At 45.5% G+C, this 27,500-nt stretch overlaps 2 protein-coding genes across 2 annotated transcripts in view; one reads left to right on the plus strand and one right to left on the minus strand.

Annotated features, from left to right (window-relative positions):
* The window catches only part of LOC142466216 (D-beta-hydroxybutyrate dehydrogenase, mitochondrial-like), a 35,758-nt gene extending 16,016 nt beyond the window's left edge, over positions 1-19,742 (minus strand). The window contains exons 1-3 of the mRNA XM_075571122.1: positions 19,331-19,742; positions 12,993-13,103; positions 3,443-3,584 (exon numbers count right to left, since the gene is read on the minus strand). Coding sequence (XP_075427237.1) covers positions 3,443-3,584; positions 12,993-13,103; positions 19,331-19,546 — 469 coding nt within the window. The 5' untranslated portion in view covers positions 19,547-19,742. The remainder of the gene's footprint in view (positions 1-3,442; positions 3,585-12,992; positions 13,104-19,330) is intronic.
* Positions 19,570-27,500, plus strand: part of BDH1 (3-hydroxybutyrate dehydrogenase 1) — a 20,140-nt gene continuing 12,209 nt past the window's right edge. The window contains exons 1-4 of the mRNA XM_075571123.1: positions 19,570-20,068; positions 21,239-21,369; positions 23,848-23,920; positions 24,032-24,139. Of these exons, the coding sequence (XP_075427238.1) occupies positions 21,287-21,369; positions 23,848-23,920; positions 24,032-24,139 (264 nt within the window). The 5' untranslated portion in view covers positions 19,570-20,068; positions 21,239-21,286. The remainder of the gene's footprint in view (positions 20,069-21,238; positions 21,370-23,847; positions 23,921-24,031; positions 24,140-27,500) is intronic.

Genomic DNA, 27,500 nt, shown 5'->3' on the forward strand with positions numbered 1-27,500 from the left:
GTGATCTTTATAGAAAACCCACAGACAAAAATAGCACTTTACATGCTTCAAGTTTCCGCCCTGAGCGATTGAAGCAAATGCTACCATTTTCTCAAAAGATCAGGGCTACACGCATAGTGGATAGGCCTATTAAATTGGAGGAAACTCTAAAGGAGATTGAGGATAGATTTGTTGAGAGGGGACACAACAGATCTGAAATTATCACGGCTTTAAACACAACACCGCAATCAAATTCTAAAAGTGATCGTCTGACATTTGTAAGTAAATTCACAACTGCCAGTGGTTTTATTAAAAAAACACTCAAGAAGCACTGGAAAGTACTACAGACAGACGATATACTAAAGGAGGTCTGTAAGGATTTCCCACGTTTTGCTTATAAACGTGGAGAAAATCTTAAGGACATCCTGATTAAGGCTGATAATGAGAAACATTATATGGCACCACATTTTTTGAGCTCACCAAAAGTGGGTTGTTTTAAGTGTTATGGTTGTAGCATTTGCAACAGTCTGAACACGGGGGATAAGTTTTACCACCCAAGGAGTGGCAGATTGTTCAGTATTAAAGAGCGGATCACCTGCACAACTACAAACATAATCCACATGATTAAATGTCCTTGTGGACTATGTTATATTGGGAAGAGCAATCGTATGCTCAAAACCAGATTTATAGAACATAAGAGTAAAATCAGTAATCGTGCAGAGGACACCGCTCTCATCAAACATTGCTCCGAATTTAGTCACCCAATTTCGTCATTGAAACTAATGGGTATTGAACATATTAAAAAAGCTAGGGCAGGTCAGGACAAGGATGTTTTACTATTACAGCGGGAATCCTTCTGGATCCACACATTAGACACTGTATTTCCCAATGGACTGAATGATTTTTTGTCATTGAACTGTTTCATTGAGGAAAGATAAAACCCTTTTTTCTCCATAGGTTGCTGCCACTGCCTGCTGTAGTTATATTAATAAATGGTCATCTGAATACACCTTGTGGGTTATGTTTTTGAAAAGACTTGACAAAGACCAACCTTTTTTAGCTTATTTATTGTTAATCACTTTTCACAGTAAGATTGTATATCATACATCTTGTTCAAAAAGTGTTATGCTGATTCAGAACCCTCCCTCCCCCCTTTTTTTCCTTCTTTTCACATCGTGGACTTCTGATGACGAAGATATCCTCCCCCACTGCATGACAGATAAAGATGGATGTGAATGGATGAAAACGGAAGATCAACTACCCCCCTTATGCCTGCAGGACCGCAGGGCGACTGGCTTACGCGTGCGCAATGACTTACAACTGGTCTGCGCTTTTTGCGTCCCAAAATCACAGAAGGGGAAGAGGATCGATCGGACAACTACCACACATGCGCGAACTTGCAACGCACCAGATGAAACATCCGGATGCGTTCCAACTGTTAAGGACCCGGACTGATGACGTTAGCAGGATGAAAACGGAAGATCAACTAACCCCCCTTATGCCTGCAGGACCGCAGAGAGACTGGCGCACGCGTGCGCAATGACTCACAAGTAGTCTGCGCTTTTTGCGTTCCAAAATTATAGAAGGGTGAAGAGGATCGAGCGGATAACTACCGCACATGCGCGAACCTGAAACGCAAGCGTTCCAACTGCTAAGGACCCGGATTGATGACGTCAGCAAGATGGATGCCAGGATACACAGAAATGATGAGAATGTAAACTCCACGACATACAGAGGATTGCTAACAGCTGTTGGGGTTATCTAACAAGAGATACAGACTGGACATTGGCTAGAAGGACTGAATCAGCACATGAATTCCATCAGCACTAATTGAACAGGTTGCATTGTGGGGGTTTGGGGCACTATTTATATGTTGTTACAAGGGAATGTACTTATGCCATTGTCACTTGATAAAGACCATTATGGTCGAAACGTTGTGTTGGCTCAATAAATGAGTTTGATCTGCTAAACCCGTTGTGCCCTATGTTCCTTTGTTCATCTGTTCGGGACTGATCGCAGGCTTTCGTGCAAACACTGGAGCACCGGTAACTGTATCATTATTTTTCTTTTTGAGGTGTGCAGCATTTCTCTTATATTGCCCACACACACACACACTCTCCCATGCATGCACACACACACTCTCCCATACACGCACACACACACACACACACACACACACACACACACTCTCCCATGCATGCACACACACACACTCTCCCATACACGCACGCACGCACACACGCACGCACACACACACTCACTCCCATACACACACACATACACACACACTCTCCCATACACGCACACACACACTCTCCCATGCATGCATGCATGCACACACACACACACACACACACACACACTCACTCCCATACACACGCACACACGACAGGGGGAAGAAGAGGAAAGGCCGCGCGACCGAGCACCACCACTGCCCCGCTCGCCCCCCCCGCGACCATCTCCCGCCCTGCGCGGACAGCCACGGGACAGTGGGGAAGCGGAGACAAAGTAGGTAAGCGGGGAACACCCCCACTACCATCACCCGGGGATCGGGGGAAGCCGGGGGGGGGAGAAGGGGGGGGACACCTCTGCCCCGCGCGGGAAGCCGGGGTAAGCGGGGGCCGGGGAGAGAAGGGGGAACACCCACGCTACCATATCCAGCCACGCGCGGGTATCGGGGGTTGGGGGGAGAAAGGGGGAACTGCAGGAGGCAGGGAAGGAGCAGAGGGGATGGAGGATTGGAGAGTACTTACGCTCGTACTCTCCAACAGATCTCCGGCCAGAAAAAATGGCCATTCGTTGGGGGCCGGCTCATATAGAGCCTGGCCGCGTGCCCACAAAGCCTGGGAGCGCGCGCCAATCAGCAGTCAGGTAGGGGGAGTTTTTTTTTGTTTGTTTCAGGCAGCTAGAGTGGGAAAATTAAAAAAACAAACACGTGTGCTGCTTGGGCCAATATTTACTCGCCCGGAGGTTAAATCCACCCGCCCCGGGCTTGTAAATGTATAGGATTGTCGAACACTATATATATAATAATAACGTGCCGATCAATCTGTTCTCCTGTGATCGATTGGCAAAGATCCTGCGTCCCAGGGCACGCAATATGGCTGCCTCTTTCATAAGAGGAAGTGGTGTGGATTCCTAAATAGTGCCTATAGCAACGCCTAATGCTGAATACATCATAATAAAAATAAATAAACCATAGTGTGAAAAAAATGCAGTAGGTATTATTTAATGCTACACAACTGATTGATTTAAAAAATAACACAGGATTTTGTAATGCAGCTTTAAGAATTTTTCAACTAATTCTGACATTTCCTTAAATCAGTCTCTGTTCCACTATAGTTTTTAATATTAATCTGCAAAATGATTCTAGGTAATTCTATAATGTAATGTCTCCTAAACCTTCCCATAACCATCTCTCCTGGTAGGGACGCCCACCTGATGAGTAACGAGGAAGGGTTACCTTTCTCTGGATCTTTTAGATGTTTTTTCACAAACTCCACTGCTTCGTTGCTCTCCTCCTCACTGCAAACGTTTAGCTGGAGAACGTGCATGCGATCACACTGCATATTTACAAGCTCCATGGCCCCAGCGCCATTTTTATCCTGCAAACAATGGTCAAAAATGCAGACACCACATTAGTTGCATATAACTCTATAGACATTTACACGTCAGAGTGTAAATATTTATATGCATAGGTAAAAGACAGAACAGAAAGACTAAGGGGGCTGTATCAGTCTCCCGGGTACAAAACTGGAGCGAACAAAACTGCACCAAATTTATCCCACCAAAATAATTATTGTTTACAATGGAATTTCTATTCATTGAAAAATGTGGCTTTTTTTGCAGCCAGGAGACTGATAGATCACTACATCACAGAACAGGTGGAAGAGAGCGTCATAGTATATCGTAAAGGGACTTGAGGGAGATCAATGTTTTCCCCTCCTAGGGAATTGAACTTGCCTGGCTCAATTACAGGTGCACGGCAGTTATAGTCTCAGAATACCCTCCTGCACAGATTAAATAATATTCACAGTTGAAATTCCATCATTTTCACATTCAATTATGATTTACTAGTTACTAGTAGGACTTTGTCACTGGTTTACCCAGATATTTTAAAAACAAATATATATTTTTAAATGGTAAAATAGATTTTTTGTTATAACTTTGATTTTTATTGGTTTTCAATGTAAAACAAGTGCATTGCACGCATCCATTGTTGTGACTCATTTACATACCAATATTGACCGTGTTTCTTTTAATTCCAAAAAGGAAAAAAAAATAAGTGTATCCAGAACAAAAAATAATTTGGGGGGGGGGAGGGGGAGAATAAGGGGGTGGGGGTGGGACCGCTCCCCTGTCTAAGCTCCGTGCTGCCACTGGACTCGCCCAGCCCAGTCTCATGATTGCCGCCAGACCTTGCTTAGGCTCCTCTCCTATTACACACCCGTGACTAATGCTACCTCATTTGCGACCTTCACTCCGGCATTACTGTCAAACGAGAACGCATTTGCATCTATTAAAGCCAGATAGAGGTTCTCTCTACCCCTGGGATGTCTGTCTGAGCCAACCAGGGCGTCCAGACTTTTAGAACATTTTCGCCAGTGTCGTTGACCAAACTTGTCAGCTTTTCCATCTGGCATATGAACCAAATTCTGTTCCTGAACGCGGGAATTGATGCAATTTTATTCTGTTTCCATAATGCTGCAATCTCGCACCTTGTTGCTGTTGCAAAATGGGCAACCAATTTAAGTTCTGCTTTGGCTAGGCCCGGCCATGGTCTGTTCAGTAGGAAAAGCCATGGGTCCAGTGGAGTAGTGAGGTCAACAATCCTCTGTAGCCAATCTCTAATATTCTCCCATACCGGGGCAATCCGAGGACAAGACCACAGCAAATGCAACAAATCTGCACTCTCTCCACATTGTCTAGGACACAATGGGGAGTACTCTGCCAGAAATTTCGATAATTTAAGTGGGGTGAGATACCATCTCATTAGAACCTTATATGCGTCTCCTTTAATGTCGTGCACATTGAGCTCATGGCCGCTGCTGTAGCGATCTTTGTCCATTCTTTGGTGTCTAGTATCTCTCTCAGGTCTGTCTCCCATTGTGCCATGTATCCTAACTTTTGTGATACCTTATTGATCACCTCTCTATACATTTGCGATGTAAGTCCCCGGGTATCAGTCTCAATAAGACAGAGCTTTTCGAAATTAGTCAATGGGGGATGAGGGGTAGAATTATTATAACATGCTCTGATCTGGAGGTATCTTAAGAATTCTGAATGAGGGATATTTTTATCTGATCTAATTTGCTCAAAAGTTTTAATCTTATTATTCCCCTCCAGATCTCTGAGTCTAATCAGACCTTTTTGTTTCCAAATTGAGAAGTCCGTTCCATGCACACCAAGAGCAAACTCTGGGTTGCCCCAGATAGGGGTTATCAAGGAGTTTCCTGTTGGTTAGAGCACATTTAAATTTGGAACTCTCCCAAATTGATAGCGAGTTGGTCGTTGAGGATAGCGGCGATTTGAAAGCTATCCGAGCTGATTTTGGGATCAAGATTAGGGTTTTCAACTCCAATGGGGAGCAAACCTCTTTCTTCAATGCTACCTATGTTTCAATGCAGAGTCTGTCTGCCATTAGGATATTTAGCATAATTGCAACGCTTTATATGATAACAGCCAAGGTACCGCCAGCCCCCTTCTGACGTTTGCTTCAAAAAGGATCTGTTTCCTAATTCTTGCTTTTCTACCTCCCCATATGAATTTGTATATCTCAGATTGCAGAGAGTCTATATGTTTCAGTCTCAGTGGCACTTGTAGAGTCTGAAACAGATATAGAATCCGCGGAAGGAGATTCATTTTGACACTATAAATCCTTCCAATCCACGAGATGTTGTGGGATGACCATGTTCTTAAATCCTCTCTTAGGGACTGTGTGAGTTTTGGGAAATTTGCCTTGTAAATGGACCCGTAATTTTTGGTGATATGGATACCTAAATACTTTATGGCATTGCTTTACCAGTTAAAATTGAAATTAATCTCGATTAGTTTCTCTGTTGGTTTTGGTAAATTTATATTTAGTGCCTCTGATTTAGATTGATTCATTTTAAACCCCGATATTTTGTTAATTTTCCTAACAGGCTGAATAAGTTTGGGAGAGAATTGAGTGAGTGAGTAGACAGCACCATGAGGACATCGTCCGCGTATAGGGCTACCGTATGCGTTTGATTTCTAGTGTCAATTCCAGTGATGTCTGGGCAATTACGGATCTGAGCCGCTAAAGGCTCCATGCACAGGGCAAATAACAGCGTCGAGATTGGGCATCCCTGCCTCTTGTCGCTTTTGATCCTGAGGGGATCAGAGTTAAAGCCCTGGTGAATAACTAGCAGCAGGGTTCGAGTACAGTGACATGATCGCATGTCAGCTTTTTCCCGAAACCAAAATGCCCCAAGCGTCACTCTTAGATATGCCCAGTCTATCCTGTCAAACGCCTTTTCTGCATCCAGACAACACCATAACCTGTATTTTTATTGTATTAGCTATTTCTAGCAGATCAATAATTCGTTGTGTGTTGTCAGCCGCTTGTTTATCTCTAATAAATCCGACTCGATCTGGGTGTATTAGTCTGGGCAGGATACGACTTAATCTGTTGGCGATTAGTTTATAGTACATTTTGATGTCTGTGTTTATAAGGATATTGGCCTGTAACTCATACAGTCTGGGGGATCTTTTCCTTGTTTGAATATTAGTGATATAGACACCGGGAGCATGTGTTCCGGGAAAGAAGCCCCCGCTAGCACCGCATTAAACATCCTAAGGAGATAAGGGGCCAGTAGTTTTATATACTTTTGTACTACAAGTTCCAGAACCCGTCCGGGCCAGGGGCTTTGGATGCTTTAAGTCCTCAATTACTTGTGTTAATTCCTCAACGGTAAAGTCCCGCCCCAGCACCTCCCTGATCTGAGCTTGTCAGGAATTCCTTCATAGCTCGTGATGTATTATTATTATTATGTGCCACTTTTTCTCCGTTGTATAATTCTTAATAGAAGTTTTTTAATTCCTCTACTATCTTTTTGGGAGTGGTCGTACTAGTTGTTCCAGATTTCAGCCTTATCGCCTGAATATTGTAATTTGGACGCCTATTTCGTAGTTTATTCGCTAGCAGAGTATCTGGCCTGTTTGCCTTCTCCATAAATTGCCTCAGAGAATAATCCGCCTGGGAGGTTAGCAGTAGATTTAATTCAATTTTTACATCTTTTATTTGTTGCAAGATTATTGGGTCGGCCCTTTTCTTGTGCAATTTCGACAAGTCATTTAACCTATCTTGAAGTAGCACAATTTTTGCATTTCTCTTTTTTTCTTTTAGCCTCAAATCTGACCAGAGAACCCCGCAGCGTTGCCTTATGGGCTTCCCATAGTGTAATATGTGAGTCCACTGAGCCTTTATTTAGATTAAAGAATTGATCTATGTCGTCATATATGGTTTGACATATCTCAGGGATTTTCAACATAGCCTCATTAAGTTTCCAATTTGCTCCCAGCCTGTTTAGGTTAAATTGGGTGCACCTTAGCTCTATTGGTGCATGATCTGACCATGAAATATCATGGATCCCAGCGTGGGAGATATTTGGGACCAGTCTGCTTGATATAACGAAGTAATCGATTCTGCTGTAGGTTGAGTGTGGGTGCGGGTAGAATGTGTAGTCTCTGTCCAGGGGATGGAGTTCTCTCCAGATATCTACTAGTTGATTTTCTCCTAAACCAGTAATTAGCGTCGGTGGGTTGTCTCTGTTATTATTCCTTACCGGGCCTGATCCATCTAGCTTGGGATTTAGTACAACGTTTAAGTCCCCTGCCAAAATCAAACTACCTGTTGTCACTTTGTTCAAGATCCTAAATACTGATGTGAAGAATGAAGGACTATGCTCGCATGGAGCGTATATGGTAGCTAAAGTCAATGGTTGGCCATGTATTGTTCCTATCAGTATTAAGTATCTTCCTTCTCTATCCTTTATCTGATCTACTTTAAAAGGAAATGTGTTATGTAGAAGTATTGCAACTCCCTTGTTCTTTTGGTTAGATGAAGATACGTAAAATTGTCTGAAATGTTTGTCCATAAATTTGGGCTGACTTTTTGTGCTGAAGTGGGTTTCCTGCAGCATTACCACATCTGCCCGCCTTCTACGATATTCTGCCAACGCAACCAGTCTCTTCCCTGGATTATTAAGGCACTTTACATTGTGGGACAGTACAATTACTCCCATTTAAATTTTCCAGACCTGCCCACTGCCATATCAGATTTCATCTCCCATCCCCTCCAAGCTATCAGTAATTTTTGCGGGTATCCAAGACCCAATCCTGCAACAATCCTTAGAAAGCGGACCCATCCCCGGGGAAGGATAGGAGAATCCGAACTCGTCCATGATGGGACCAGCCCTCTCGCCCTTGGGATGGGACTGGAGGTTGGTACACCCAAAAGGGGTGCCCTGTAGGCCGCCTGGATTCGGCCACCAGAATCCCAAGTGACTTGATCGAGTGCCCGTGACTCTTTCAGGGCACCTCGTGCGGGACGCACAGAAACAGCCAAGGTGTTCCCACCAACGGACATCCAGACCCATAGTAGCAACAACCGAAATATGGATCACGTCAACATAGTTATATGACATAACATTCATCGTAACATCTTACAAAGCTTCTAAAAACAAACAGAAATATTTAACCAATCTTTATTAACCCATAGGTATGCTCCCCCCTTGTATCTTTCTCCATGTGTAGTTGTCTTCCTCCTCGCTATTCCATGACCTCTACCTAAGGTGAATGGCAGTTAACTCACACCCCTGTATTTAAATATCCCTTTAGTATTTCCTTCTCCGTGTGCCCCTTGGCCCCAATTTACCGATCTACATTCGGGACCCAGGGGTTCTCGGGTGGTTCAGCTGCGGAGGGCCTTCTGGTTCAAATATTGGGGGGAGCCAATCCAGTTGAGGAGGATGTGTTTGGTAGGCGGGATTCCCACTTTATATTATATAATTATAGGAACTTATAATACGTTGCGATAATAGCAACTTACTAGCGATGACCCAGCTCCATAAGTGAACTAGCTCCGTCTGTATGTCCAGATAAGTGGGGTGGGCTCCTATTCCAACCAGTCTAATGAACTGCATTTTTCTATGTTCTCCCCCCTCCACCTCTACCCGACATCTCGAGAAGAGCTTGTTGTCAATAACTATTCGGTCAGTCAATGCCCCGCGTATTTGACTTCCTGATAAACTGCAAGCAGTTGACTCAATTAAAGAGCATCTTAGGTGGCAGACCTGACTACTCGGAGGAACCGCAACCCTAGTAAACGTGACCAGGGGCAAGTCCGCAAATCTCACTGTCCAGCTCATTGTCCAGAATCCCCCCTCCCCACCCCGCGGCTACCCCTGTGTGCCCGACTCCAGTTTACTCACAGTTCGTTGCCCTCTCTGCTTCTGATAACTCTGCCTGGGATGTAACGTCACAGCAAGGGCCCACTGCTGCCGTGCGAGGGGGGCAGAGCGGCGCAAGGGGGGGGCAGAGCGGCGCGAGGGGGGGGGGGGCGAGCGGCGCGAGGGGGGGGGGCGAGCGGCGCGAGGGGGGGGGCAGAGCGGCACGAGGGGGGGGCAGAGCGGCACGAGGGGGGGGCAGAGCGGCGCGAGGGGGGGGCAGAGCGGCGCGAGGGGGGAGCAAAGCGGCGCGAGGGGGGGCAAAGCGGCACGAGGGGGGGGCAAAGCGGCACGAGGGGGGGGCAGAGCAGTACAAGGGGGCAAAGCCAGCTCCTCCACCTCCCCCCCCGTGCAACCCCCCGCCACCATCCACTACCCCCAGCTGCACCCACCGAGTCCCCCACGCAGCCCGCCGGGACCCCACCGCCTCCTCTCGATGCTGAAGGAAGACTGCTGAGAGAGGCCGGATCTTAGCGCTCTATGGCACCTGTCGAGGAGCAGGTCCGCTTCAGTCTTGTCAGGCATCATGTGCCAGCCATCTTGACACAAACTCCTCAGGATCTGTGATGGCCTCCGGGACCCCGCGTACCCTGATGTTATTACGCCTGTCCCTATTTTCAGAATTCTCTTGCTTGTCGGCCAGATCCCCAATCAAGGTTTAAGTGTGCAGTTGTTTTTTCATTTTTTTGTAGCGCCTTTATAGTCGACTCCAGGTGTTTCTCCACGGCCTCCGTTCTGTCTCCTATGTCCGGGATATCCCTCCGGAGCGCCACTATCTCCTTGTGAAAGAATGATTTTATTTCTTCACAGAATTCTCTGAGATCGCTCCTTATCACTACATCTCTATTCCGCCTGGCCTGCAGATCTTCTGAGCTCTCTTCCTCAGATTCGGAGCCCGCTTGCTGCGATGGGGTCTCGGAGCTCCCCGTTCGCGCCATTTGCTCCCTGTTGAAGTAGTCAGTGAGAACGGAGGAGCTCTTCTTTGCTTTAGCTCTCGTCGGCATCTCTATGCTTTTAGCTTCGTCAGGTTATTGCGCTGAAAATTAGCCTAAATTGTGCCGTTGGGGATGGAGCTCAGATCTCAGGCTGCCATCCACTTATCCGTCGCGCATGCACCTCCAAAATAGATTTTAAGAGAGAATTAATGGTAACAGAAAAGTCTTATTCAATATACCATAAAGCCATTGTCTTCTCAAAGACGTTGCCAGGCCCAATACATTGAAGTTGAGGTCACAGCATACTGAAGATGAGGTCACAGCATACTGAAGATGAGGTCACAGCATACTGAAGATGAGGTCACAGCATACTGAAGATGAGGTCACAGCATACTGAAGAGGAGGTCACAGCATACTGAAGATGAGGTCACAGCGATGTGCCTTTTTAGAGTGTGTGTACAACAAACACGACCGCACTTCGCACCATTCCAACCACCGCTACTTTTCATCTGGCAGGGGAAAGCGTCATCTGTGAAGTTTGGGGTTGTAGGAATATTAGGAGTCCTACATTTTTGCACAACTGCGGTTTAGGCACCGAGATGCCTATGTTGGGAAACCCCAGAAACAAAGCATTAATTTATACAGAAATCATTTCTGCTTAAAAAAAATACAAATCTTTTAAGTAGCGTTAATCTGGATCTGGATCCCCGAGACTGCAATCTTACAGGAACTCGTTAGACAAATGTTCTTTATAGCCATCAATTTTTTTTGTTTTGAATTGCACAAAAATTTAATGTCTATATTTTTCTTGGGTGAATTGTGAATATTCTGTCTGCTCCTCTTGGACAGGACTCTTCAACTAGTTTTCCAAAGGGGTCGGAGCGAAAACGCTTTAGGAGAAATTACAACATCTGTACCATATACATTTATATTAACTTAAATTACAAACAAGTTTCAGTGTGGAAAACAGCACTAAGATGCTAACACTGGTGTGAAGTTACCAGGGACAGAATGTTTACGGGACATTGTAAGGCAGGCCCGCACAACTCGTTAAGTGAGAAGGGCCGAACTGCTCCAAGGAAAATCATCTCTCCTCCAGCACCCCTCATCATCTTCATATATCTCTCCCAGCACCCATCATCATATCTCCCCCAGCACCCCTCATCATCTTCATATATCTCTCCCAGCACCCATCATCATATCTCCCCCAGCACCCCTCATCATCTTCATATATCTCCCCCAGCACCCCTCATCATCAACCTTTGCGAGACTCCCCATCTATCTCTCATACCCCCATCTCTCCCCCTCACCCACACATAATACTCCCCCTCCACAAAACACACAATACCCCCCTGCACAACACACACATCCCTCTCCCCCCTGCACCTCACATCAACCCCCCCTGCACCACACATCAACCCCCCCTGCACCACACATCAACCCCCCCTGCACCACACATCAACCCCCCCTGCACCACACATCAACCCCCCCTGCACCACACATCAACCCCCCCTGCACCACACATCAACCCCCCCTGCACCACACATCAACCCCCCCTGCACCACACATCAACCCCCCCTGCACCACACATCAACCCCCCCTGCACCACACATCAACCCCCCCTGCACCACACATCAACCCCCCCTGCACCACACATCAACCCCCCCTGCACCACACATCAACCCCCCCTGCACCACACATCAACCCCCCCTGCACCACACATCAACCCCCCCTGCACCACACATCAACCCCCCTGCACCACATCAACCCCCCTGCACCACACATCAACCCCCCCTGCACCACACATCAACCCCCCCTGCACCACACATCAACCCCCCCTGCACCACACATCAACCCCCCCTGCACCACACATCAACCCCCCCTGCACCACACATCAACCCCCCCCTGCACCACACATCAACCCCCCCCTGCACCACACATCAACCCCCCCCTGCACCACACATCAACCCCCCCCTGCACCACACATCAACCCCCCCCTGCACCACACATCAACCCCCCCCTGCACCACACATCAACCCCCCCCTGCACCACACATCAACCCCCCCCTGCACCACACATCACACCCCCCCCTGCACCACACATCACACCCCCCCCTGCACCACACATCACACCCCCCCCTGCACCACACATCAACCCCCCCCTGCACCACACATCAAGAGCGGGAGAGCGGACTCCGGAAGCGGAAGGGAGACAGGACTCTGCGGGGGAGCGGGCTCGGGAGGAACGAGGAGGGGGAAAGCCCCGCGGGACGCACAGTGAGTGCGGGTGGGCTGCATGCGGGCCGCGTATTGTGCAGGCGTGTTGTAAGGGGTGCATTTAAACGGCATATACACGCATTTATTTATTTTTAACATTTGTTTGAAGCAGGGGTCTCTGGGCCTGAACCCCATTAATTTCAGTTCCAGGGATACCTGCTTCCTTAGGGGGTGCCAGTAGCCACTCCGGCTCGCTAGCTGGGTTCATGTAATGGTGGATTGTCAAAACTCCCGCGCCCTGCGGGCCAATAGGAAGCCGTGACGTCCCCCGGTGCGTCTTCCTATTGGCCCATGTGAGAGAGAGAGACACTCATTTTGTTCTCGGTACTCACCTTTAACAAACAACATGCAAATACTGTAAATCCAATTTTGTGCAAGAGCTTTGCTAAAGCAAACCCAAATCCTGTGTCACAGCCTGTGATCAGCACCTCTTTACCCTGCACCTGAAGAGCAGAACAAAAATACATAGGTCACAAACATGTTTGGAAGGGGTTTTAGGTATCCAAAATTACAACACTGGGGAGAAACAAGTTGGCGGATAAATATTGTATCTCAGTTTTCTTCACTTGATTAACCTGAGCGCCAAGCAGATCACATACAAAAGCAAGAATACACCCTGCTATCAGCAGCAGATATTTAGCTTGGTTCTGCTATTAGAGAGAAATAAAAAAGTGCCCGATGGCAATAACAAACCAATGAATAAAGAAAATGTTGAGCATCATACCGCTTAGATTGTAAGCTCTCCGGGGCAGGGATTTCCTTTCCATATTGTCTGATTTTGTTTGTATTTATTGTATTATAATTTCCACTATTGTATGGTCTATTTTGTAAAGCATAGAGTACATTGTGGGTGCTATATAAAGATATATATACAGTACATACATAATAACTATTCAATTTATTCTTAGGATTGCCAACTATGATTACACTGATGGCCATGTTTCATCCTGGGAATACCAAATAAAAGTTAAAAAAAAAAAAATGCAAATCAGTGGAATTAATTGCTTTAACCATTTGTACGGAGTAGTCCAGAACATTATGGTCCATTTTCAATATATGCTATAAAGTCTCTTCACTATGTCTCTATTAATTTCAATTAAGCTCCTTTAACATGTAGAAGAAGTTTGACAGCTTAAGGACTGCTGTGATTTGGGGCGCCAGGAAACAGAGAGCTTCCTAGATTTGAGTTCAGGCGTGCTAAAGTGTTGCACCCTTTAGTGAATCTGGGCCTCTGTCTGGAACAGTTCCTAGAAAAACGAGCTCTCTCCGAATGATCACATGAATCTGGAGTCAAACTGACTTTGAAGTAGCAATTAAGGTGTCTAATTAATGATCACCGAGGACACTAAATGTAGAACTGAGACTGAAAGCGCCTTTAGAACAGGCTCGGTAATATTTTCTTGGGTGCAGAGACCTCATCGCATTTGTAATTCATTAACTGGCACTATTCTGTAAAACATTTAAAACATTTTACAGGGACTGCAGCAAGATGTTTATACCAGAGTTATAAACATAGCCTACGGGTCATCCCTCCAACATGAAACCCATTGGGACCAGCTGTGTGGCTGGACCAACCTCCACCCTATGTAACATTCCCCTCCCAAAATATACCTTACTGGCTTCAGCTGTCAGACTGGGCCATATTCTAACCTGAGCCACACCTTATCCTAAAATAAGCAGCCACCTTACCTTCTTGTTTTAAAACAGTGTCCCTCATTCCCTGGATTGAAAGCTCTCACGAGCAGCGCCAGCATTACCTCTTTGTACAGCTCAACCCCGTTATAGCTTGATCCGCTATAACGCAAATCCGCTATAACGCGGTATTACCGTGGCTCCCGTTTTAAAATTAAAAAAAATAAATAACATTTTCAATATATATATATATATTTTTTGGCAAACTTACACCCCCCCCCCCTTTTCCTCCCTGTACCTCTGCTACTGTGGGGGAGGATAGAAGGGAGCTGGTCCCTGGCCGGGGGACACAGAGACAGCGGACATCCCAGCAAAGGCTGAGTGAGCTCTCTCATCCCCCCCCCCTCTCTCTCTGCAGACTCACAGCTTCTCTGCATAAATCAGCTGCTGCAGATGCCGGGTAAGTGCTGCTGTGGGGGAGGATAGAAGGGAGCTGTCCCCCCCTTCCCCGGTGCTGCTGTGGGGGAGGATAGAAGGGAGCTGGTCCCTGGCCCAAAGGCTACGTGAGCTGTCCCCCCCCCCCCTCCTGCTGTGGGGGAGGATAGAAGGGAGCTGTCCCCCCCTCCCCGGTGCTGCTGTGGGGGAGGATAGAAGGGAGCTGGTCCCTGGCCCAAAGGCTGCGTGAGCTCTACCTCCCCCCCCCCTCCTGCTGTGAGGGAGGACCATAGCATGTGGTAATGTACTGTATAGGATTTTCTGTTTTATCCTTTTTATTTTAAGAAGCTGTTCTGCCTTATATTGTAATTGTATGTTTATTTTGTAATACCTTTTCTGTAATTCAAGCACTGTATTTTATATATATATATATATATATATATATATATATATATATATATATAAATAAAAACATTTAATAAGTAATGCTTTGGGCTCTGAATGAACTTTGTGCACGCTGGAAAGAATACCTTGCTAAATTCGGGCACATGTTACTACAACCGATTGTGTGTTAGAGTGCACAGTTTTTCCAATAATAAACAGGGACCCGAGACCCAGGCGGATATTTTAGTCTAAGATCTTTTATCATATCTGCATAACCTCAGGTGGTGGCAGTGGATAGATATGATGTGCAATTGAGTAGGGGGTTAATACTAACTCGCTGGTTCCTTGCCGAGGAGAAAGGGGGGTTGCTAGAGTAGACTTGTGTATTAACCCTGGTTGCATATCTAAAGTCACGTGCTCACTTGTGTGCTGTTCTAGGCGGTGGTATATTGGGACGGCTTGAGGAGAGATACAACTTATTTGAGGGACCCTTGAGGGGGTGAAGAGTGGGGCAGCTTGCGGGTTGTGTATTGATCCTTGATCCTGTAAGAGGGGATATTGTCCATTTGACAGACCTTTGCGGAGGTGAAGAGTGGGTGCGCTTGCGAGCGTCGGTATTAACCCTTGTCCGATATGCAGGTCGCGTGCTAGCAGGGGGTCGTACGTGACAGACGGCACTTCACTTTACAGATGGACAATGACCCAAAAAAAGTGGGGGGTACAGAGATCTGTACTCCAAAGGGAATTCACTTAAATGCACACTACCTATATTTAAAATTTAACCTTTAATATAAAGTCCTTAAAACATATATTACCAACAGAAAAATGTGACAATGTTTAAAAAATGAATTAAATAAGATAACTCGTACAAACAAGCAGTCTCATGTGCTTAAATGCTCCAGTATATCATTAAAACTGGAGAATGGGAGACTGCTAGGATGCAAACAGCCGGAGTGAGCGATTAAGCCCACCACTTCACAGGTCAGCGTGATAGAGTAGTGTATATCGTAGTGGCTATTAGTATCGTTTATTACCACTTAATAGTGGCAGTATAACCTCCTAATCAGGTCTTAGACCGCTCCAGGGAGCTTTGCCTCGCCACTACCCTAATTTTTATATATGGCTAACCTAATAAACGGCTGACAAGTACTGTATTAAAATAGCCCCAAAATTTTGTCCCTGAGGAAGCTCCGTAGGAGGGAAACGCGCATTGGACGCGTGTGGATGATGTCAGCCCCCTTCATGGGGCTATTTTAATACAGTACTTGTCAGCCGTTTATTAGGTTAGCCATATATAAAAATTAGGGTAGTGGCGAGGCAAAGCTCCCTGGAGCGGTCTAAGACCTGATTAGGAGGTTATACTGCCACTATTAAGTGGTAATAAACGATACTAATAGCCACTACGATATACACTACTCTATCACGCTGACCTGTGAAGTGGTGGGCTTAATCGCTCACTCCGGCTGTTTGCATCCGAGCAGCCTCCCATTCTCCAGTTTTAATGATATACTGGAGCATTTAAGCACATGAGACTGCTTGTTTGTACGAGTTATCTTATTTAATTCATTTTTTAAACATTGTCACATTTTTCTGTTGGTAATATATGTTTTAAGGACTTTATATTAAAGGTTAAATTTTAAATATAGGTAGTGTGCATTTAAGTGAATTCCCTTTGGAGTACAGATCTCTGTACCCCCCACTTTTTCTGATTCACTTCAGTTCACAGTTGCACCTACACTTCATTATCAATTGAATTTATCATTATTATTACATATTCTATACAATTAGTATGGTTTAGTCGATCACTCCCTTATCCCTCCCTTTTGGACAATGACCCAAAACATACTGTGAAAGCAGCCCAGGAGTTTAAGGCAAACAAGTGGAATATTGTGCAATGACCAAATCAATCACCTGATCTCAACCCGATTGAGCATGCATTGCACTTGCTGAAGACAAAACTTAAGGCAGAAAGCCCCACGAACAAACAAAAACTGACGACAGCTGCAGTAAAGGCCGGCAAAGCATCACAAAGGAGGAAACCCAGCGTTTGGTCATGTCCATGCGTTCCAGACTTCAAGCAGTCATTGTCTGCAAAGGAGTCTCGACAAAGTATTAAAAATGAACATTTTATTTATAATTGTGTTCATTTGTCCAATTACATGTGAGCCTCTGAAATAAGGGGACTGTGTATGAAAATGTTGCAATTCCTAAACGTTTCATACGATATTTTTGTTCAACCCCTTGAATTAAAGCTGAAAGTCTGCACTTCTATTGCAGGAGGTATCCACGAAGTGGAAAAAAGACAGTGTACAGCCAAATAAAGCAAAGGCTGGATAATGTGACCATGAAAAAAGTATTTATTGGTTAAAAAAACATGAGTCCTGGCGGATCCTCTAAGTCAGCGGTGCGCAAACTGGGGGGCGCGCCCCCTTTGGGGGGCGCAAGATTATGTAGGGGGGGCGCGGGCTGCGTGCGGGGAAACCTGGGGGCGGGCAGAGCTGTGCACGGCGGCCGGAAGCTCCGTGCTGAGGCTGCTTCTAATTCTATGCTGTGTCTGCCTGCAGAGGGGGCGGGGCCTTGCTGCGGGGCTTTCCCTGCACACAGACAAGCCCTCCTCCTCCTGTCTGTTACCCGCCCGTTTTCTGCAGCACATGGGGGGACCTGAGCAGGCTTAGTTACTCCCTCCCCCCACCCACAGTGTGTGTGTGTGTGTGTGTGTGTGTGTGTGTGTGTGTGTGTGTGTGTGTGTGTGTGTGTGTGTGTGTGTGTGTGTGTGTGTGTGTGTGTGTGTGTGTGTGTGTGTATATATATATGTGTGTGTATATATATATGTGTGTGTATATATATGTGTGTGTATATGTATATATATGTGTGTGTGTGTATGTATATATGTGTGTGTGTGTGTGTATGTATATATATATGTGTGTGTGTGTATGTATGTATATGTATATATATGTATGTATATGTATATATATGTATATATAATTATATACTGCAGTGTGTGTGTGTGTGTGTGTGTTGTGATTGAGTGTGTGGTGTGTGCTGTGCCTGTTGGTTGTCTGTCTGAGTGTGTGTGGGTGTTGTGATTGAGTGTTGTGTGTGTTGGTTGTGGTTGTGTGTGTCGTGACTGTGTGTGTGCTGTGCCTGTTGGTTGTGCCCTCCTTACGGTGTCTGCCCTGCAATAGCGCTGTGTTCCTGCTCTCCTCCGCTGGCAACCTGCTTCGCTGCGATCCTCTGCAAGTGAATGGGTAGGCTTCCACTATATCACTCATACTATGAATGTACAGAAATAATAAAAAAAAGTGTACACATTTCCCCGCTCGTGCTTGCAAAATTATGCAGGGCACCCTGTGCTCGTGCTTCGAGAGTTGGTGATGTCACTGCTCTCCGCGGCAGCGTGGACGCAGCCTAATTTTGCAAGAGCAAGCTGTTGAAGTATGTAAGTATTTAGGTGCGCTTATAGTGCCGACGACGCACGTCGCCCGAAAACAAATGCATTGTCGCCACCGCCTCGTGCGCTTATAGTAAGCGTGACGTGGTGACGCAATTTTTTGAAGCCGGCAATATTTGATTTTTCAGGGGCTGTCGCCTGAACCAATCAATGGCCTGGTTGCCCACGCCGCCACAAAGCGAAATACAACTTTCGCTAGCGTCACCGTCGCGGGCACTCTATGTGCGGCCTTAGACATATTTGTATTTACATTGTATACCGTTTAATAAAGGTTTTTTTTTAATGTGATTTTGATTACATTAGGCAGGGGGGGCCCGAGAAATTTCATGGATAAAAAGGGGGGCTCGGCATAAAAAGTTTGCTCACCCCTGCTCTAAGTGCATCAGAACAAACTAGGTGCCATGCGATCAGCAAACTTAAGAGACTTTTGATTGTAAGCTCAGCAGAACAGAGACCTCCTTATCTAACAAATCTCAATACAATCACGTTGTATACATGCTATACTTACTATATGCACATTGTGCTGTGTCTATAATGTTAAAGAAGGGATGCAAAGCCCTGCAGGCCTTTCAAAGCTTTGCTATACTTCTATATAAAGTATATTTTTAATACAGATCCCAAGTGACAAACGTACCTTTGTTAAGGAGAGGGGGAGAGGGGGAGAGGGGGAGAGGGGGAGAGGGGGAGAGGGGGAGAGGGGGAGAGGGGGAGAGGGGGAGAGGGGGAGAGGGGGAGAGACTAATGAGTGACTATAATAACAATACTCACTTGCAGGCTGCCCCTGGGAAGTGATGGCATGGCCACGCACAGCACAAACACAAAGTACAGCAGGACAATGCAATGTGTCACACTGTCCCCAGAGAACCCCAACACCCTGAGCAGCAGCCTGAGGCCCTCGGGCAGCCCGAACCCCAGGGCCAGGGTGAGCCCCAGGGACATACACAGCAGCAGGGACCCCCTGATCCAGCCAGCGCGGGCTGCCATCTTTCCGCTGCGAACACCCGGACTGCCGCCAGGGGGAGGGTCACTTCCGTTCCAGCAACCTTCCCCCTCCCCAAACACCGAGAGGCACAACCTTCCCCCTCCCCAAACACCGAGGGGCACAACCTTCCCCCTCCCCAAACACCGAGAGGCACAACCTTCCCCCTCACCGAGAGGCACAACCTTCCCCCTCCCCAAACACCGAGGGGCACAACCGTCCCCCTCCCCAAACACTGAGAGGCACAACCTTCCCCCTCCCCAAACACCTAGAGGCACAACCTTCCCCCTCCCCAAACACCGAGAGGCACAACCTTCCCCCTCCCCAAACACTGAGAGGCACAACCTTCCCCCTCCCCAAACACCGAGAGGCACAACCTTCCCCCTCCCCAAACACCGAGAGGCACAACCTTCCCCAAACACCGAGAGGCACAACCTTCCCCAAACACCGAGAGGCACAACCTTCCCCCTCCCCAAACACTGAGAGGCACAACCTGTTCTGTCAGCCAAGGACACGGTCAGCAGCAGGTCTGTCATATCGAGCTACACACACACACACACACACACACACACCACACACACACACACACACACACACACACACACACACACACACACTGTTTGTTAAATATATAGATAGATGTAACGTTTGTGTTCGTTGTTGGTATATGTGGTTGTATTTGCTGCTTTTCGTTGTATGTTAAGCTGATGTGAATGATATATACTGTAAATGGCGGAATAGTCAGGCTGTAGGCAGGGGGTGGCCATAGTGTGTGTGTCCTCATCCAGGGTGAAAGCTAGCGCTCCAACGCCGTGACGTCAGGCACACATGTTGCTCGGGCGATTCCTTGCCAGCTGGTTGCGACCGTGACGTCACAGGAGCGGTTCGCCCTCATTGGCTTAACCGTGCACGTGACTGGCCCATCGCGCGGCAAAAATGTTTCTCACTGTACGCATCGCGCCTACCCGCGTGCATGTGCGCAGTATGGACTCTCCGATCCAGGTACATTGTTGTGATTGCACGTTAACGCACAACCTGCGCAATCACCCGGGACGCGGCCTTATGGGGAGAGTGTAAGACCGCGTTTATAATGGTAGCAACGGCGCACGTACAACAAACCTCTGGTCTATGAGGTTGCCCGATTCTGGCAGAAGACAAAATAAAAATGTTGTCTTTGCCATGGAACGGCCGGGTCACGTACGCGGTTCAGCCAATGAGGGCAAACCACTCAGGTGACATCATGGCCACGGCTCCCCATCGTGCAAACCCAAAGAGCAGAAATCGCTCAGGCGACAGGCGCGCGGTCCCATGCGCTTCGTCGCACTCCCACTATGAATGCGGCCTAAGGGGCCCCTTCAATGTGACAATGAAAGGTATGCTCACAGTTCCTGTACAGAGACGGGAGCGCGCTGAGCTGTCGCACGTAGCTAGTTTTTATTACACTTTTTCTACTTTTACATTTACCAAAATTTACTGCATTGTAATATAAAGAAAATGATCAGAGTAAAAAACATATATTGTATTTTAAGAGGACATTTTTTTCTGATTAGCAGATATTTTTGCTAATAAAGGTGAGCTTATTTTGTAGAGTGACATTTCAGATTCTCAGCCATAGAATCCCTGAACTAAGCAAATTGCAGCTAGCAATAAACCTATTCAATTCAAATAAAGGAGAGGCCGCTTTCTCTCTTCTGAAGGAGTCGAGGTGAAAGTTCTTGTCAGTGAACAGTGAAGACTGCAGAGCAATGCTGGCCGCACAGCTAACCGTGACAGGGTCCCAGATCCCAAGGATGACTTTGCAACTGAAGAGAAATACTAATCATTTTAGGTACGTAAGAGCTTTGGGACATTGCACGCAATGTATGGGATTATTGAAAGTCCAGCACTGCTGGAAAAATCACTCTCCGTTTTGACCTTTGGTGACATTGTTACATTGTATTTAAAAATACAGTATCTTTGGGTCTGTACAAGGATTTTTGAATGACACATATAAAACACCTGCAATTTTAACTATTTTATCTCTGTATATGTAAGAGTGGCATGAAATGTTGGGTATTTAGGCACTCTTACATGTCATATTCCGTGAATTAATCGTCTTTATTCATTTGAAGTTTCGCAGACTACCGTTCTGAGATTGCAAGATTTCATAAAAATGCAATCATTTGATTAATTATCATCCTTAAAAACAGCTATAGCCAATCAAATGACCAGGGAAGGAGACACAGCATTATAGGTAGATGAAAAAAAGGGCATTTGATCCATATCCAAATGTTTACAATGTTTCAGAGCCATCTCTGGGCCCCTTCATCAGGGAGGTGCACCAAAACATTGGATATGGATTAAATACCATTTTCCCCTCCGTGTAATGCTGTCTCCTTCCCTGGTCATTTGATTTTAGTAAAGTATCTTTTTTTTTATACTATTTATGACGCGTGCACTTGCCAATTGTGAGCTAATTGTTTTGTATATATGGTGTGCCCTCTCCCCTCTTGTGTGTATGTCCCCTCTTTCTCTCCCGTTTTGTGTGTATGTATATGTGTGTGTGTGTGTGTGTGTGTGTGTATATGTATATATATATATATGTGTGTGTGTGTGTGTGTGTGTGTATATATATATATATATATATGTGTGTGTGTGTGTGTGTGTGTGTGTGTGTGTGTGTGGATATATATGTGTGTGTGTGTGGAGAGGGGGGTTGACCCGGTATTAAAGGGGTTGCACCCCATATGGCCACCCCCTGACCTCACCAGGGAGGCAAGGGGTTAACTGCACTGTGGTCCAGGAATGTGGTTTACACCTTGTCATGTCATGAAAAATGTATGTTCCCCTGTGCCCATGTTTCATTATAATCCTGTATTTTAATGTTTTAAAGTGCATTTCTGTATCTCCAGTTCTGGAGGTCACAGAGAGTTGATATTTGGCCAATATGTGGAGTCACTGTAGGCATTAAAAACTGGCAAATTTCGACCCACTGAGCCCACCAGAATGGAACTTATTAATATGTGTAGATATTAAAGAGTATAGGTATGGTAGTTTGGATCTGCTCTGAAAAATGCAGACTCCATCTGCTATGCTAAATAGGTCAGGTAGGGCAGCCGGATGATTGAGCCTAAGTACTAATCAACAGACCAGTACTAATCAACAGACTGACACTCTAATTGTTACCTGAGGGTGGAGAATCATCAAACTGGAATGGTTTGTAAGTGTTATGTCTACACCTACAAACAATGCAGATACTTCATTTGGTAGATTGGTCGTCGCCCCTGATTTAATTATGGGGCTACCCATAGAGTCCCAGTACACATGGGCTAATTAGCTGGGGGGCATGGGTTAATCTGTGTCTCCTCGTTAGGGATTGGATACAGATAATTGTATAAGAGATCTACTTCACCCAAACCCAAGAGACTGGAGAACAAGATACAAATCATCCTTTTGACACACATATATATATATATATATATATATATATATATATATATATATATATATATGTGTGTGTGTGGTGGGTTCTGGGTTTAGAGCTTGTAGGGATTGTCTGTACAGAACATCAAGGTAAATTGTAAAAAAAATAGTATATTTGCACAAAAATAGAAATTTGAACGTTTTGATTTTATACACATACACAAAACAAAAAAAGGCGCACACTCTATAGCATAATACTGTTAAACAGGTAAATACTTTAATGAACAACCACGAAGTAACATTCAAATAAGCAATGGATGTGTGACAGCAGGCTAGTTATGAAACGTATTGGTGGGGGGTGAGGGCGGGGGGCCTCTGTCTCTTACCTTGTCCGGCGGCATCTCCTCCTGCATCTTGGTTTATTGGACTGACATAAAAGAACAAAGTAAATGAGTTCTCAAGATCAACTGCATTCCTTTAACGTACAGTTTATACAGCATGTTGGTTCAGTATACGGCATCACCATTTTTTACAATGCACATCAAATCTAGTTTTGCCGGAGTTGCCAGCAACCTGTGCCACAGTGAGAATTTAGAAACCAAAGTTCAGTTTATCAGACAACCAACAATATGTGCATGGACAGAACTGTAAAGGCTCCTAATCATGCAGGGGCTGGTTTTTGTATTTATTTATCTTCTGCAAATCTGAAACGGTGAGTACCCAGGATAGGTTCTGTTTGAAAAAAATGTAAAGGATTAAGGAGACCCCCAGGTAAGATAAAGATTGCCCCCCCCGGCTCAGGTGGGTAATTAATGATTGACAGTCACATTAGAGAGCACAGTATCTGGGGCAAGTGTACAGTAGTAATCCATGACTGACCATGTCCCCTTTTTTCTCCCTCTAGGCTATTGCAGATATTTTGCTCTCCCCTTTTAACCCGAAATGGCAGACGTTCATATGCAAGTGAGACAGAGCAAGTATGTAATAACACCTGGAAATAAAGCAAACAAATCAGAACACATCTCTTTTCAGCACTAGGTCCTGTTTGAAATTGACTTTTTATGCGCTCATTCTCTTCTTTTCTACAGGGAAACAAAGGTGTGCTGGTCACAGGATGTGACTCAGGATTTGGATTTTCATTAGCTAAACATCTACATGCCAAAGGCTTTACTGTGTTTGCTGGGTGTCTGTTCAAGGTACTGTAAGGGGAGAAAACTAACTGAACCCACAGGTAGGAAATCAAGGTTAAGAATTGCTCCCAAGTTGTTACATAGTAGTAAAACTTTGATAACTCTTGCCCTGAAACCAGTCTTTTCAACTGGCGGGCCACAGGCCGAAGCCATCCAAGGGCCTTGGGACTCTCTGCTTCTGCTAATTTCATTCTAGTTTCTAAGGTACAGTATTGTAAAAAAAAAAAAAATTATATATATATATATCTCACAAACACACAAAAAGGATGTTGCTCACACTATATATAAATGGTTTAACCAGACCCAAAAATTAAACAGACTACCTTGATATAAAGTATAAAGCAAGATAATCTATAGTAAAGTAACTAAGGGAAACTGCTGGTGCTGGGGGATAAAGATAATATAAAACACACAAAAGACTAAGACAATCCCCAAAAGTAGCACTCTAAATATACCATAAAATAACTAATCAAATATAGAAAAAAGACTTGGAGTCAAAGTAGAGAAAAGGAAATGATTTTAATAGCGAGCAATAAGACACACTAACATTAAAAACATAAACACACTAAAGGCAGCAAAAATATATAAGAGCTGTGACTGACAAATAATAAAGAAGGATTACGCTGAAAAATGAACAATAACAAAAAATGTATCAAAAAGTATTATAATGAACCTAACAGCTATGTAGGGTGATACAAATAAGCTAAATGGTACAAATATCCCCTAAAGACCCTAGCTACAGAACATATAGCTGAGCTCAGGGCACAGGGAAAAAATATAAAATGAATAAACCTATATACACAGTTGTGTACATAAGTGGACCAAAAATGATAATATCTTAAACCAAGGGGGAGACACGTAGAGTGTTCATCATCAGCAGCTATCTTTGATTTGGTCAGCGTGACTTGAGTATCATGGTGCTATTCCTGTGGACTGCATGAACGATTTCTACATATGTCGGAGCAACACTCCTTTGGACTGACTCGTTGACATTTCATTGACAGCTGAGTATCATTTCCTCTGCTGCTTAGAGTCTTCCCCTTTTGTGGGATTCTTACATATGTTTGCCTGATTCAGCATAAGGCACTGGCTTTCACTTGCATTCTACAGCCATGTGTCCTGTCCGGTTTTCTTGTAGAATCCACAGGCATTTTTTGCATTCATTCTCCTTGATATGTTAATAATTTTTTTCTTTATTTTTTTGGTTATTGCTGTTCAGGGTTTGAGTATTTTTTATCTTTTTTTCCCCTGTGTTTCCCCCTTGGTTTAAGATATTATAATTTGTGGTCCTCTTATGTACACAATTGTGTATATAGGTTTATTCATTTTATATTTTTTCCCTGAGCTCAGCTATATGTTCTGTAGCTAGGGTCTTTAGGGGATATTTGTACCATTTAGCTTATTTGCATCACCCTACATAGCTGTTAGGTTCATTATAATACTTTTTGATACATTTTTTGTTATTGGTTCATTTTTCAGCGTAATCCTTCTTTATTATTTGTCAGTCACAGCTCTTATATATTTTTGCTCCCTTTAGTGTGTTTATGTTTTTAATGTTAGTGTGTCTTATTGCTCGCTATTAAAATAATTTCCTTTTTTCTACTTTGACTTTGAATCCAAGTCTTTTTTCTATATTTGATTAGTTATTTTATGGTATATTTAGAGTGCTTTTGGGGATTGTCTTAGTCTTTTGTGTGTTATATATAAATCTAAATATATTGGAAAACGTTGTTTGTTTGCTGTGCCTCTGGGCAATCAGATTGGTCCGTCAGTCCGCCTCTGTCCAATCTGATTGGTCCGTCGGCCCGCCCCCGCACGGCTCTCATTGGCCTGCGTGGTTTGCTGACCACACCTACTCCACTGGCACACTCTCAGAACAATCACTGAGCTTTGGGAGTACGCTTGACAGCACCATTTTCCCGCCTCACCACCTGCTTTCACCTCAGAAACTAACTCCAGCGCAGATTTTATGCCTGAAAATTGCGGACTACACACCACCTCAGGTACCGTGCGCTGCCGCGTGGCAACACCCCCCCCCCTCACACCCCTCCACACTACTCACACCGTCCGGCCCTGTGTGTCCCGCACCCCCCCCTCACCAACACTGCCTGGTGCAGTCACCCGCCAGCGCACCATACACCGTCCGGTGACCCCCACCCCCCCCCTACTGCACACCCTCCGCTGCTGACACCGCCCGGTGCAGTCAACCTCCAGCCTACCCTCCTGCCAGCACACCATACACCGTCGCTACACGTGACAGAACCCCAAACACCGTCCCGTGACCCCCCCCCCCTCCCGCACAGCCTCCGCTGCTCCTGCGTGCCCCGCCACCCCCGCGGTCGCCTCCCAGACACGTGCCAGGGCCCCTGCACAAACCACCACCATCACCTCCCACCACGAGCAGCGTCGTTGCATAACCCGCCAACAGTCACCCCAACCACACAAATTCAACCCCCCCCCAAACAATAACACTGTCACCCATACAGACTCACCAACAACCACACAAATTCAACCCCCCCCCAAACAATAACACTGTCACCCATACAGACTCACCAACAACCACACAAATGCCGCCCCCACCCCAAATTACAACTATTACATCATATTTACATTTAATTCAACACTTATTTTACACATTATTATACCACATTTACACACAATAATTAGGGATTAACATCCCGGGCAACGCCGGGTCTCTCAGCTAGTGTGTGTGTGTGTGTGTGTGTGTGTGTGTGTGTGTGTGTGTGTGTGTGTGTGTGTGTGTGTGTGTGTGTGTGTGTACTTCAGTATTAGGTGATATTTTTTTTATTTGGACTAACAATTGATATAAGACAAGCTTTCGAGAGTTTTCCTCGGGTCACAATACAGATTTACAAAGGATTATATAATTTAAACAGAGATTGGAAATGGGGAAAACAAACAAAGATGTAGACGAGGTGGGGTGAGAGACACCGGAAGGGTAATAGAACGGTGACAAGGAAGGTGAGAATAAGGGATGGGGGGCTGTACATCTAACAGCAGCGTCGAAGGGGATGCTGGGGGGTGGGGAGTTTTGGATTGGAACATTGGTAGTGAGGCAGGGAGGATCATTACAAAAAAATTATGATAGTGTGTGAGAAACCCCATATCCGCATTAAGTCCTTGTTTTGGTGTCATAGAGTCTCTCTGCCAAGTTCAAATCCAAAACAACCCCCCCCCCCTGCATCCCCTTCCCACTTTGTGCTGCTGTTAAATGTACAGCCCCCCCATCCCTTATTCTCACCTTCCTTGTAACCTTTTTATTACCCTTCCAATGTCTTCAAACATCCCTTTCTCACCCCACCTCGTCTACAGCTCTTTGGTTTTTTTCCCTCTTTTTTTTCCATTC

This window comes from Ascaphus truei, chromosome 14 (assembly GCF_040206685.1).
Source record: "Ascaphus truei isolate aAscTru1 chromosome 14, aAscTru1.hap1, whole genome shotgun sequence".
Taxonomy (NCBI): domain Eukaryota; kingdom Metazoa; phylum Chordata; class Amphibia; order Anura; family Ascaphidae; genus Ascaphus; species Ascaphus truei.